Source organism: Lutjanus erythropterus, chromosome 4 (genome assembly GCF_056507025.1).
Source record: "Lutjanus erythropterus isolate fLutEry1 chromosome 4, fLutEry1.hap2, whole genome shotgun sequence".
Taxonomy (NCBI): domain Eukaryota; kingdom Metazoa; phylum Chordata; class Actinopteri; order Lutjaniformes; family Lutjanidae; genus Lutjanus; species Lutjanus erythropterus.
In genome coordinates, this window is record NC_139320.1 from 12252690 (window position 1) to 12267306 (window position 14617).

Sequence of the window (14617 nt, forward strand, 5' to 3'; positions counted from 1 at the left end):
GAGGGCCCGGTCTGTGTTACCAATGTGAGCATGCTGGTGTGTGAATGTTCAGGTGCAAACAGGTGTGTGTCTGCACCCTCTGCTCCTGTCAGCACCTTCAGCCTTGAGTAGACTAGTAGTAATTCAACCAGAAGATGTGACTCAGTTATTTACTACCATTACTGAGACTGATTTATGTGCTGAGTACAGTTAACTGATGTAATTGAATTTCCTCTCCTAGCAGCCCTCCTTCACTCTATCCGTCCATCACTCCTCCTACTGACAGATGGATGTGCAGTAATCCAGCCTCATCTCCACATTCACTTTACAGTCCGTCAGCCTTTCTTGCAAACAGCTCAGGGCTCAGAGCCAGCTGATGGGAGCGGGGCCAGACATCGACCTGGGTTTGTGATAACCAGAGTTTGGGAGAAGTTTCTGGTTTCACGGTGTCTCACCCTCATTGTGTTATCTTTGCCACAACACTCCGTGGACAGAAGTTCAGTGTTGACCTGCAGGACATGTAGGATTCATTACCATGGCCTTGGATCAAACCCTCTTTAATTTAAAGATTGAATGGTTGATGTAGTTTAGGACTTATCAAAGTCCAGACCAAAGTTCACATCTGAATACATTATGAAGTGTAAGATTTTATACTTTGAAATAAATCTTCTATCAATCAGTACATTGTTAGTTACGATCAATATACAGTGCTGCTGTGATTCTCTGCCTCATATGAAAGTGGTTTTGATGTGGCTTACTGTATTTCCCTGTGGTTAACAGTGTTGTCATTGCGATGTTAACTGCTGTTTTTTGTTGTTGCTGTTGAGTTCACACCTTAACTTAACGCTGGAGAATTCGCTATCAGCTCCTAAATCAGCTCCATTTACTCCAGTACATTTTCTACAACTGATGTCAATGTAGTTGTCATATAACCATTCATCAGAGTCAGATACAATTGGACTACCTGTTACAGCTGTGTCTGCCTCACTTCATGTTGGCCCATCATGTGATGTTAATGAAAGGTGGAGTGTACTAGTCTCATCCAATACACTGTTTATCAAATGCAGTAAATATCGCCTCGTGGTCCTCTAGCTCCATGTTCTGTTCACGCTGAAAAAACCCTTGATGTTTCCACACAGCCCTGGCTCTGTAAACAGGACATAAACAAAGTGGCTCGGACTGAGCTGCTCACCACAATTCCAGCCAATCAGCAACACGTGACATTCACGCTCATGTGCAGGACAGGGGGAGGAAGAGGGGAGATGAGGGAAGTGAGACTGACTGCGTGGTTCACACCAAAAGCGAAGCAAATATCTGCTGCACTTTACATGCACAAGTGTGCTTGTTCACCCCAAAGAAGCAGCCGTAAGCTAACGAACAACATGCTAACAGCTAGCGAGCGCCGTACAACAGGCACCAGCTGTGTGTCTGTGTGTTTGTCGGTCAGCGTAAGCACTCGCCAGAAAACCTGGTTCTTTCTGCTTTGTCTCTTCTGTCTCTCTTCTTCCCCCCTCCCCTCTGTACATTTACAAAAATACATGACTCCTCCAGTCAGTGTTCAGCAGTCATCATGGACAGAGAGACTAACTCTGAGCTCCTGTTCATAAATGGGTCTGTGACTTTTCCACGGGTCGGTGCTGCAGACATGTTGAGAAGCAGGAGTGAAGATAAATCCGCTTTTTAATCCCGACAGTTTGAAACATAAACTCTGAGCTCTCCTCCCCTCTAGTAAAGGAGTCTACATCAAGTCTGTCCCCGGCTCTCTCCTTACAATAAAATATTACTTTCAGGAAGCTGTTTGTTTGGCTGTTATTCAAATATCAACTATTTGAACACAACCCCCATATTTAACTACTTGTTGAATGTATGTTGCTTAAAAGCTCAAAGTGAGTTGATTGAATGTGATTTTGTTATCACCAACTGTTCCTAACTTCTGACCTTGAATTAACAAAAGATGCAAACCTTTGCCTCTGTCAGTACAGTGCATCCTCCACTGACAAAAACATTAAAATCATTAGAGCTGCAATGATTAAATGATTATTAATCAACTATTACTCAACTATTTTGGTAAGTGATCAATCATTTTGTGTCATTTTGTAAATAAAAAAAGTCCAATTTCAGCTCTCTGACAGTAAACTGAATATCTTTGGGTTGTGGACAAATCAAGACATTTGAATTGCATTGCATTTGCAATTGCAGTCCCAAAGCCCACAATTGCATTTGCATTGTGGGCTTTGGGAAATACTGATCAACATTTTTCAACATTTTCTGGCTTTTTATGGGCCAAACTACAAATCAATTAATTAAGAAAGTAACTAGCATAATAATCTTTACATGAAAGACTTGAAATACCGGTCCAGGTATGTCCTGGTGCTCCACATGTTGGACTTTTTTCAGCAGACAAGATTGTGACAGGATTAATTAATCAATTAATCGCGAAAATGATGGACAGATTACTCAACAATGAAAAAAAATGTTGGTCGCAGCCCTAGAAATCGTGATGTTGTGACATTTGTTTGGGTCTGAACCAAACAAACATGTTTATGTGCATCTGGAGACATGGTTTGTACACAGCATCTCTCAGCACCACAGCACTTCATTATAAGGCTGTTTTATCACATAGTTACATAGTTGTGCAGCCTTAGTTACAATTTTGAAATACAAAATTAGAAAGTAAGATCTAAGAGTTCTTTCTATGGACTGAATTGATGAATCGGCCTCATACTGTTTGTTGTATGTCAGTGATTTTGTAATGAGGCTTTATAAGCTGTGACTTTGTCTTTCAGTGCCTAAAACCTTTGCAGCAGTCGCCTCTGGCTGTCATCAGATCCCACTATTGTTTTTTACATGACCCATCATGAATTTGCTGTTTTGTTTATTCTCATCATATTAGCGTTTACAGGAAAGCTCCTCGTCAGATGGTTGTGATTTGATCTGACTGGCATCATGTTACATGTTGGGGACTTTCTTTGTTCCTTCTCTTTATTTCTTTACTTCTAGGATTGCAAGAAGCACCGAAACAGTTGACGGTAAAAATCCAACAAGTTCCCCTGAAACCACAACTGCTTTCAAGATTCTCTGGGGTTTTTGGCATCTTATGTACCCTTACAAAATTCAAATCACATGTTGTGAAACTTGTATAGTGTGCTGGACCTCTCCCCTCATGCTCACTGCCAACTTTTGTTTTCTGTTTCAGTCTAGTAGAAAATGGATGTTTCCTGGTCACATTTTCTTACAAATAATAAATGGAAAACAGAAAAACAGGAGTAAAACATGGACATGATGTCATAAATAACCAGATCTAGAATTATTTCATGAGTGAGAAGTTTGAGTGTTTGGTGATGTTTGTTTAAATTAAAATGTGCTAAATTATCAGGTTGTTTTCCTAATTTAACAGCTGAGACCAGATCATCCCTACACTAAGAGACAAAAAATTGGGTTTGGTCACTTGTTTTTGTGATTGTCTTCTGACTATTGTTCTCTGTTTGTGGTTAATATTGAGAAAGAGATATTTTGAGTTGGTTACCAAACCAGTGGAAAGTCCCAGATCTACGGTGCACTTTATCAACTCCCACTGGCGTGAGGTAGTTCTGTGACTGAGTGGGAATCTGCCAGTTGTTTCTGTAAATGTCTAATGATTATTTTGGCTCTAGCTGAAGACAGACATATGTAATAAGTGTTGGGAAATGTTAGTTGTTAAGACATTGTTGCTCTTCTGTTTATGACAGTTGTCTTTTAGCAACAGGATCAGTTACTCGTGATCTCATCAATGACATTGAACACAGCGCTCTGTCACACTGTAGAAACATGTTTCACATGTTTTTTATGATAAGGAGAGCTGTGTTTCCAATAAAATGCCCCAAGGACGTCAAAGGTCAGGCTCACATACAGAGAGGTGTCCTAATGCAGCTACTCAGGGACATCAGCTGGATGTCTCCCTGCTGTGATGGAGGCTTAAACTTCAGGCTTCATGTTGATCTTCTGCTCAGTGTGATCTTGTATAATTTTTTTTTTAATTTAGATATTACAATAAATGTCAATACTTTGACATTTACAGAGATCCCTACCGGACCAGTGACTTTACTTTAAGTGTTGCTTCACACTTGTTTAGCATTTCTTCTTTCCTAAGTGGAAACGGTGACGAAAGCAGCGGTCTCTGAAGGCTGAAATCCCCCCTGTGGCACCACTGTGGGCTGTTGGTTTCACTTCTGAGCCAACTCCTGACTGAACTCGCTAAACATGAAGTCACCGCTGGTGTCAAAACATAGTGTGAATCTTTAAAGTCAGCCTCTGTTACTTTTGTGTATCAGGCCAGAAGTAACAATTATAGGACAATGTTCAAGCAGCTATGATGACTATTTTTATGTTCAAGGTTCTATGTGAATTGATTTACATGTATTAATGGATTTGTATTGCCAATTTATGAACACGCTGTAACGTAATTTAAAAAATTAGACTTTCTTGGTAGTCTGTACCAGCCTGAGGACTGATTTCTATGTAGAGGACTCAGGACAGTTTTCCGGACAAAAGCCAATTGACTACCTTGCGTCTCTTTTCCCTGTCTTCCTACAGCACAACAGTGTGCAACACTAGCTAATATTAGCTTGACAAATGAAGAACTTGAAACTTTACCTTAGCCACACAAAGCATTGTAGAGGTTTTTGTTCCTATTTTTTCATACAGTACATTTGTTTTATTGGTTATGATTTCATTTCTAGAAGTCTTATTTTTTCTTTCAAGAGTCTTGCTTTCAAAGAAAGTCACTCCATAAAATACTGACAGACAGATCTGATGATAAAAGTTATATTCCTCGATTTATTTTGTTGTGTTGTGCTGTTCGTCATTCCTTCAGATCATTGGCATTACAGAATATGTATAATGGCATCTACTGTGCGTTGCTGATGGGTGATAAATGATCAGCTGCCTCAGACTCAGAATTACAGAGCAGAAAAGTATTTTCAGACCTATTATTTTTCACAGTTGCCATCAATTATACAGAGAGGCACAGAAAAGACACAGCTGAAGCTTATTCTCACTTGTGACGCAATACAATTTGCAAAACTGTTAACCTTTACATGAACTATGCTTTAAATGGGACATGCAGGAAATTGATGATGTTCAGAAGTGTAGAGTTCAAGATTGTGTAATTGTAGTGGGGAAAATCGACAAAATAACAAATGCCTAACTGATGTGGATGTCCCATTTCAGTGTTTTAACTGTGTATGAGTACAACCACGTTTAGACATTGTGAAAACACTCAGACCGTTCAAACTGAACTTCAGCTGTTGTTGTATCTTCCGCTTGTTGACCTTTACCCTGGACGTTTCAGATGCTGTGGGTTTCTCTGGAGAAGTTTCTTGTTTTCTGTACCAGCAGTCTCTTTCTTTTAACTCGCTTTAACATAAGAACCAGCAGAGCAGTGAAGAGAGGGCACCTGACCAACCATCTATTAATATCTGCCCACTCAGATGGCCCTCCAGCACTGGCCTGTAGCGAGGGGAGGGATTGACACTCTGCATGCAGGACATGTCAGGGACACGGACAAAGTGAGACACAGCAGAGATAGAGCAAGCAGGGTGGAAGAAAGAGTGACGCAGCAGCAAAGATAAACCCAGGAAAAATATATTTTACGAGGCAGAGGAGCAGGAGGGAAAAGCAGAGAGGAAGAAGAGTCAGCTGAATGCTTTTAATAAACATCACACAGGCACACGATGTGATCTACAACAACATTATTCTCATTCTATATGTGACTAAGGACTGTGTCTCAGCTAAAAGTGGACATTTCTGGCATTTTTATGTGGTGAAATCCCACAGGGTTTTATCTGATTAGAGAATGACCTTTTGCCTGATCTGTTAATCTATTGGGTGTTTATTTTACATAATATTAAATTAAGCACTCAAATGTCAAACTAGGACTTGCAGTAGTTGGTCAGTTAAGCAGTTGCAAGAAAATAGCAGTGACATGTGCAAAGGTGTTTTAGAAGAAGTTCACATAATTTCACTTTGAACTATAGTGCTGAACTGATTAGGCTAATAGATTGTTTCAAGTTTGATAATCACTTTAATTGTTGAAATCATTTATCAAACATAAATGTCACACATTTTCTGGTTTAACAATCTTAAAAATTCTTGCTTATTTTCCCAGGTTCAATATCAAGTTGGGCTTTTGATCGTCATACAGTCAAAAGAAGATTAGGGATTAGGGATTATTGAACATTAGGGTTGAGTGATGATGGCCATCAACCGGCAATTGCCTATATATTTGTGCGATATATTTGTGCATATGTGTATGTGCCCACCCTCCCAGTGCATCTCCTCCTGACCTCTCAAGTCTAAGGAGCTGGGAGATGTGATGAGCGGCGACTTTGCTATACGCTACACGTTTTCTATATTGAATAAACAAAAAACAGACTCGCTCATTGTCAAACATTCTTACACCTGTTTTTTCTTATTAAACAGAAAAATACAGCCAGACTCCCTCTGAATCCAGGTTTCTTCCTTTTACCAAATTTATAATTACCTTGTTTACTCACCATAAAACACACTTCATTCAAACTCAAAAAAATTTTCAACTTTTCCACCAAGTCTGTTTTGGTCAAAATAAATCCTTAACTCGCTGTGTTAGATGGGAAAATATTCTGGCTCAGTGGGTGTGTACTGTGCCAGTGCATGAATGTGCATCACTTGGTAACAGCTCTCAAGAAACTGCTGACAGACAGGACTTAGAAGATTTTTTTTTGCTCTCCTTGTACCCAACCAGGTGCTTCTGCTTGACACAGTGATATAAGTGTTTTTGCATAGCCCCTTTTTGTTTTCTTATGTTTCTTGAACACACAATATGTAAGTTCTGCCACTAGGGCTCTCTCACATTAAAACAATAACAAAAGCCATAGTTCAGTGTAACCACCATAGCTGATGAAAATCTATCTGACGTGACTCAGGCAGACATCAAGTTAATGGAGAACATAATATTAAAGTTTTTACAATATCTTAAAAACACGTTTACTGACTTCCTTCCTCACTATCTTAGGGTATCCCGTGTTTTCCTGGATGTTAACAACTAACAGATATAAGAAACTCACTGTTTCCTTGAATAAATAATGGAATTCTCTGGGTTTGACCATTGTTAAAAACATTTGGGGTAATATAAGTACTCAAGTCAACAGGATTTATAGCATAGTTCTAGCATTTTGTGACACTTTAATGCAGAAATGTTACATGTCATAGATTTAAATATTACTGTGGTTTGTTGTACATCTGATAATTTGTAACCAAACCACTTCCACATGACTGAAATCACTCCCCTTTATCTACAAGTCGAAATAAGCCTACTGCCATTATCGCAATATAAACTACACCGATATTATCATGAACGATATGATTTGGGACACCTTTAGGTAATGAGTAATGATAGTCAGAGTCATTATTTATAATGTTGCAGCCCTAATAAAGATGTATGATGGTGGTCAGAATTAAAAGACTGTACAGTATTGGAAGTTAATCTGTTTGCCACAGTGTGCAGCACCATATAATTTTACTGTTTAACATAGCAAAATACATTAAATTTAACACATAACATGAATTATTATTCTTTCACATAATATCCCATAAGTCCAGTCTGTAACTGTCAGTTCTCACTGGTTTCGAAATGTGTTTTCAGGAATGAGGGCAGCATGAGAGACGAGGAGGAGGAGAGAGGAATTTACTGAAGACACCAGGGGGGTGGGGGTGGAGGAGTGTGTGGGGTAGAGCCGGTTGGCGCGTGTGCAAGAGGGGGGGGGGGCGGGGCCAAACAGGAAACGATGAGGTCATAGAGAAGAGGAAGGCAGGGTGGGAGGGGGAGAGCTGGGAGGAGTGACATTGATTCAGAGATGAGCTCAGCTGCAGAGGCGTGGGCTGCTCTCTCCTCCCTCCTCCCCCTGCAGCTCTGACTCTCCGGCCGGTTTGGCCGCTGCCAGTGTTTTGTTGTGACAGCGGGGGGATTCGCCTGCCTGCCACAGTAGAATGAAATAGAAGGGCGAGCAGAGACGCCGGCTCTCGCTGACATGGTGGGAGACTTGTTTTTCTGGAGTTTCTGCTGTCTCAGGCTGTGGAAAAGGGATAAGAAGGTGAGCTGATCACTGCTGCTGTTGATGATCTGGGTTCCTGGGTGTCTGAGAGGTGATGTACAGTAGAGTCAGCCGGCGAGGAGGAGGCAGGGAGGCAGACCGTCTCAAGTAGGGGGTTGAGATGGTCTGCCGGTTGCTTCTGCAGAGATCTTTCCATCTTTAATTTTGAAACATACTGTACACTGCTGCTGTGTTTGTGTGTCATTTTAATGTGGGTCACTGTACAGCCTAGTAATTACTGTGCAGATCTGGTCTCCTTTTTTTTCTGTGCGGTGCTCCAGTTTTTTCTTCTTTTTTTTTCTCCTCTTGTCATGAAAAACTGATGAGCCATGGCACGAGTGCTATTTTTAGACAGCGTTCATCCTCAGATAAAAGTTGGATTTACAATGTGTGAGTACATGTGTTCACACAATCAGAGATGAACAACAGTTGGCTTGTCTAATATCTGTGTCACTGCACCGTGTTATTTTTATTTACCTCCTACGTGCAGTAGGGCTGTGTGTGTGAGAAAATCTGGTGATACAATGTGTGTTACGATACCAGGGGTTACAATTCAGTATATTGTGATATATTGTCATACTGTATGCAAGATGACATGTTGCTATTTTATTTAGGGCTGCAAGTGATGATTGTTTTCATTACTGATTAATCGGTTAGTTGGTTGGTTCGTAAAATGTCAGAAAATTGTGAAAAATGTTGATCAGTGTTTCCCAAATGTCTTGTTTTGTCCACAACCTAAATGTCTTCAGTCCACTTACAGTGGAGTACAGAAACCAGAAAATGGTCCCATTTGAGAACATGATATTGTAGATTTTTTTTTCTTAAAAGACTTTCAGTGATAAATTGATTATCTAAATAGTTGGCAGTGAACTTAGCATCAGCTAATCATTGCACCTCTAATTTTATGAATATAATTTTAGGAAAACTGTCATAGTATAAAGCAGCCATTCTCAAATTTAAGAATTTCAAGCCCCACTTTAAAATATGAAAATCTTCTGCAGCCCATCCAAAACTTTAATCACAACTCTGATCAACACAAGAGACTAATCATACCAATGATGAGATATAAGATAAGTTCCGGTGTTAATGTGACATCAAATGTCATGTAACACCTGTTAAACTAGGTCAGATAAATGAAGAATAACACTTAACTTACAGCTAATAGCTTTGTGGCATGGCATGACTTTTCATGGAACACCAGTGGGCCGCGGCCCACACTTTGGGAATCACTGGTATAAAGAACACATGACCATATGCATAAAAAAAAACTTATTCATGCAATCAGAAGAGTGAAGATACATAACAACACTGGTACTATGGTTGGGCGATATGGCTCATATCATCATATATATTTAGGCTTTTCCATTATATATATATATATATATATATATATATATATATATATATATATATATATATATATATATATCTCAGTATACACATTTTCTCTAAAATAACTTTCCATAAAGTCTCAAATAGTGCAAACATATGAGGATTTTATTTTATATAATCCATTGCTGTTGATTTAACCAATATTATAGTACAAATATTTACTAATATTTTTGACAAAATACCTCAATATAGATATTGTGACTATATTTTAGTGATGACTACAGTGGTTTTACAAAATATTATTTACACAATTATATTTTTGATAAATAATATTAGTTACATGGATATCATAAGTGGTTAAGGCAAATATAGAACAGCTTGAACAAGTTAAGTAAGTTCAGACGTCTCTTTACTGTAATGTAACCTTTAAAACCAGGAAAAGGAAACATAACATGATATCATGATACTGTAGTGTATCAATGTTTTCTCACCCTGCAAACATGTAGGCTGCAGTCTGAACCACAGTGGATGTGAGATTACATAGAGGAGGGAAGAAGCTGAATACATTAGCAGCATTTCTAAAGCTGAGGTCTGTCTGTGTATGTGTGTATACTGTGTTACTGTACTGTTTGTAGCTGAAGGGGGCTTTCCATTCAGAGGGCATCAATGTGGCCCACTGTCTTCTCTCTCTGGCTCCCAGGCTAATTGTATTTGCTTAAATGATGTCGGCTGTAGAAAGTCTAAAAAGAGAATCAGGATCATGTCTTCTTCAACTTTATTTCTGCTTTAACAGTCCTGATTGCGGCCATGTGAGTCGTCTTGATGATATATTGTGTTTTTATCGGTCAGATGACTCCTCAGGAATTCCCTTTGACACATTTCTTAGATGTGACTCGGTCGTAACTCTCTCTGTGGGGAGGATCAGGTGTCTAATGCATGTGTTGCTTTTTAGTATTTCTCCAAAACATCCGTATGAGGTCATTTTATAAACAAAATTCTTAGGTTATTTGTTGATTCTGGGAGCTCAGTCACATATGGACAGTGTTTTTGAGTTTAGCCAGTGAGAGGCTTTGAAGTTCATTAGTTCATGACATCAAACATGAGGTTACGCAAAGCCAGATCTCCCATAATTTACTGAGGCCATTCAGAAGCACCTTCAGCACTGTTGTTATGAGGTCATCGTTCTGCATTTAGCCCGGGCAAAGTGAAGCCAGAGGGTCCACCTGGTGTTTATGTGGGGCAAAGTAAAAGTAAAGGTTCCTAATGAGGTCCTCCTGCAGATAAACACATGAGATTCAATTTGACCTCTAATTTTAAAGTCACAAGTAACCTGAACTTTAATATGTAACATTAACTACAAAGTTTGTTGTAGGAAGATAGTCTCTCCTAGTTCATGTAAAGTCAGTACGGTGCCCTCCTGCATTCTTCACAGCAGAGTTGTGTGAAATGCTCCTCAGCACGGATAAATGATACCAGCGGATCTGGATGCTAGACAGTAAGGGTCGATTAAAGAATTGCAATACATCTTACTTATTGAAACTGAAAGCTAATTTCATTAAATTTTCTACAGTAAAATGGAGCTGGAGTTAATAAAAGCTAATAGAAATCATCAAATGATAGTAATTGATTCTGAGATTGTATCACAGCAGATGTTTTCCACCTCTTTTGCTCCCCACACAAACTGCATGCTACCAAAGTCCACTTCAACATGATTGGTCAGTACTCATGAGACTACAAATAAAAACCAGAACACTTCTGATAGCAAAGTGTTGTCCCTTGCTGACAAATTCTGCATTCATATACAGACATATACATCTGTTCATAGTGATTACAAATTCCCAGCCACAGGCTATATGTCAAATGTATCACTGACTGTTAAATATCTTGTAAAAAAAATAGTAAAAGCCTAATAGTTTAAAAAAAAAAAAGTTTAATTTTTCATTTCCCTCATGCAACATTTACCATTTTCTTCACAGTTGCAATTTTTAGTGTTAGTTTTATGATAAGACTGAGTCATCATCAGATATAATCAACAAAGATGAAATGATGTCAGGATGTTGTGAAATGTCATGAGGGAAATCTGAAATGTGTAGAAAATGTGGGCATAATAGGAACCAAATGATTCAACACAAATAAAATGAGCGACTAAAAAGTAGAAGTGAGAGACTGTGAGATATTTTTTCCTCTGTTTTATTATGCATATCTTCAAGTTTCCTGTTGAGTCATCTGGTAAATGATGTGTGATTTTCCTTTCATACTTTTCAAATCAAATCTAAACATTTAACATTATATATGACAGTTTCCAGTGAAGTGACTTAGAAATCCCTGACTTACTACCAACGTGTTTCTGAAGTGTCGCTGAGAGCTTTAGACCGTCATAAATTCCTCCAAATGGCTCAAAAAGGGTGTGTTCACATTCCACAGCCAACTTAAGGTCACTCATATAAATCATTAAAAACAAATAAAGCTGAAGGACCCTGACACACCAAGACGTCAGGCTCTGGCTGACCGTCACCTGTAAATTTTTCTGTGTCCGGCAGCAGTGATGGCTCCAGGTGGTCCTTATCTGTCAGAGACAGACTTTTTACTTAATTTAACGCAGCTTCTCCTTAATTTCTCCACCACCTTTCCTTTTCTTTTTCGACCAGTCAGTATTGTCGCCCTCCAAATAAAAGACTTGAGACAGAACTTCCTGACCTGGTAGTTGAGAAGCTCTAAGGGGTTACAAGATTATTGCAGAAGCGAGAAACAAGTAAAAATAACTAAAATACTAAACTAAAATTGTTTAGTTTGTTGGCTTTTCTCTAATCTTTGACTTTCTTCTTGTAAAATAATATATAGGTTTTTTCTTCAAGAGCTAGTTGTACCAGCTCTTCTTGAACTTCAAACAGCCAAGTTAAGTGTTTAATATGTGTCGATTTACTCAACACTAAATAAAAATGAGACAGTTCTAATTATTAGTCATTATTTTATATCAACATCCAGTAACTGCCAGTTGTAGCTAGCTAATGTTAGCTTGCTAATAGAGGGATGAGTAAAAGACATAATATAAGTATTATCAACATGCCTACCCTGATACTTATAGTCTTAATTAAGTTGTTGTTTAATATCAGCACCCAGTAACTGCCTGGTGTAACTGCTGCGTAGCTAACCTGATATGCTAACATTATCTTGCCAATAGAGAAAAGAGTAAAAGACAAGAAATATTGACACACTCATAAGGCAAGTGTTTACTAAGTGCAGATTTACTTACTTAATACTAAATAAAAATGGGTGACACCATAAAAAACAGTTCTTATGTAGGGATCTGTTGTTAGCACTGAGTAACTGCTGCATAGCTAACCTAACTACCTAACATTAGCTTGATAATATGATAAGTTTAGAGAGAGGAGAAAGAGACATACGATATATTGACATGTCTGACGTAACACTTGACTAATGATGTAAACTGGGAGTATTTCACAAAAATAACCCAGCATACCCCAAATTACAAGAAACTATACCAATAGCATTGCCAAATAAGCTAGCTAGGTTAGCATTTTTCTGATATTTTCCCTCTCATTGTAAGCTGCATGAATACTAACACACACAAATCTAAATGAGCTGTGCGATTTGATGATATATATCATTTGACAATAGAAAAACAACTATGGTTTCATTTTCATGTTGCTTTGTCACAAATCACACTCTTAACGGCAATCGATCAGTGCGGCCAGTTTGCATGAAGGCAACACAGAACAAACAAGGAGCCAGTGAAACGTTCTATATCATGATATTTACCATTACCTGGAAATTAAATGACCTACACAGTCCTAAATAAAAGTGATACCTGCATTCATAAAGGGTTGCCTGTTAACTTTAATATAGTTTGACCCCCTAAAACTGTGAATTTTTGTAAGATACCTGACAAGTTTGTGTTGCTACAGTAACTTTGTGCGTACATTATTGATTATCTTAGATTGAACTCTTTACTAGCTAAGCTATTTCTATTAATTATTCCATAACTTATGTACAGTGCAGGAGCATTACACAGTTTATGATGTCAAAGTAACTGCGTGACTGAGATTCCCATCACACATGGCAACCAAACATTGTGCTGCAACTCGACCCACCCTGCACCCTTCACCAAGGGAGACGTGCACACGGTTTGGTTTGTTGTCACTAGACGAGGCCATGAGGCTACATGATTAGTTAACACACAGTCACACACTCATGAGAACTGTGACCTAATATACAAGTGTCGGAATAATATTTAAGACACACAGCTCCTGTGTTGAATTAAAATAAGAAGGGGAACCAGTGGTATGTGATTTCATGTGATGTTTCTTGAGTCTGTTCGGTCAAACAGTCACATGGTTTAATGTCACAGAGTGTGACAATTTATTTTGAAATCTCTCTTTCTCCCCATCTGTCTTTATATCTACACTTTGGTGGGGAAGCTTGTCCTGCATGTGAGGACAGCAGCTGTCGCCTGTCTAATGTGGTTTCAGAGAGGCTCTGGGTGTGTGCATATGGGGGCGTGTGTGTGTTTCATGCCTGCATGGCAAGCAAATGGCAGCCACTACAGTGTCAGGTTGTGTAGAGCCACACCATCCAGCTGTCCTCTCTTCCTGTCTTTCCCATTTGTAGGGCTGCGCCTAAAGTGACACTGACACACACACACACACACACACACACACACACACACACAAACAACCATCGACCAGAAAATCTAATGCTAAAATTCTTAATCGATTGGCTGAATTTAACTTAAACGTGCTCTTTCTATCCCCTGATAAGCTTACTTTAAGTCTTTAATTTCACTTTACTCGTCTCTCTCTCTCTCATGCCTTTGTTGGTCTGATGCCTTGCGTTTACGTTCACCAGCGATGTCAGACAGTAATAGTTTATATCTCCTTTTATGAGGCTGCTTGGAGGACAAATAAAGAAATTAAGTTGGTCAATATAAGCCCTACGGCAGCCTTGCTACATTGTCCATTATAGAGCCATTATGCCCTCTTGTCTCTCTGCTATGATGCTGTGTTATCTCAGGCAGCAAGACCGCTAAACAATATGTACGTGCAGCAAAAATGAAGAAAAGCTGTCTTTTATTTTATATAGGGTTCATCTTTTTGTTCTCACTCCAAAAGCAGGAAAATAAAAACTGTAGGCCGATTTCCTCAGAGAAATACAGTAAAGTCAGGATGTTATCTTATTCC

At 38.8% G+C, this 14617-nt stretch overlaps 1 protein-coding gene across 3 annotated transcripts in view; it reads left to right on the forward strand.

Moving 5' to 3' along the window:
- limk1a (LIM domain kinase 1a) overlaps positions 1-14617 on the forward strand; it is a 72631-nt gene that overhangs the window by 42488 nt on the left and 15526 nt on the right. Inside the window, exon 1 of one of the 3 annotated variants that reach the window (XM_084716987.1) lies at positions 7881-8087. The exons of the other annotated variants lie outside the window; for them this stretch is intronic. Within the exon in view, the coding sequence (XP_084573113.1) occupies positions 8025-8087 (63 nt within the window). The 5' untranslated portion in view covers positions 7881-8024. Of the gene's footprint in view, positions 1-7880; positions 8088-14617 lie in introns of those variants that run through there. 3 annotated transcript variants of the gene reach the window in all.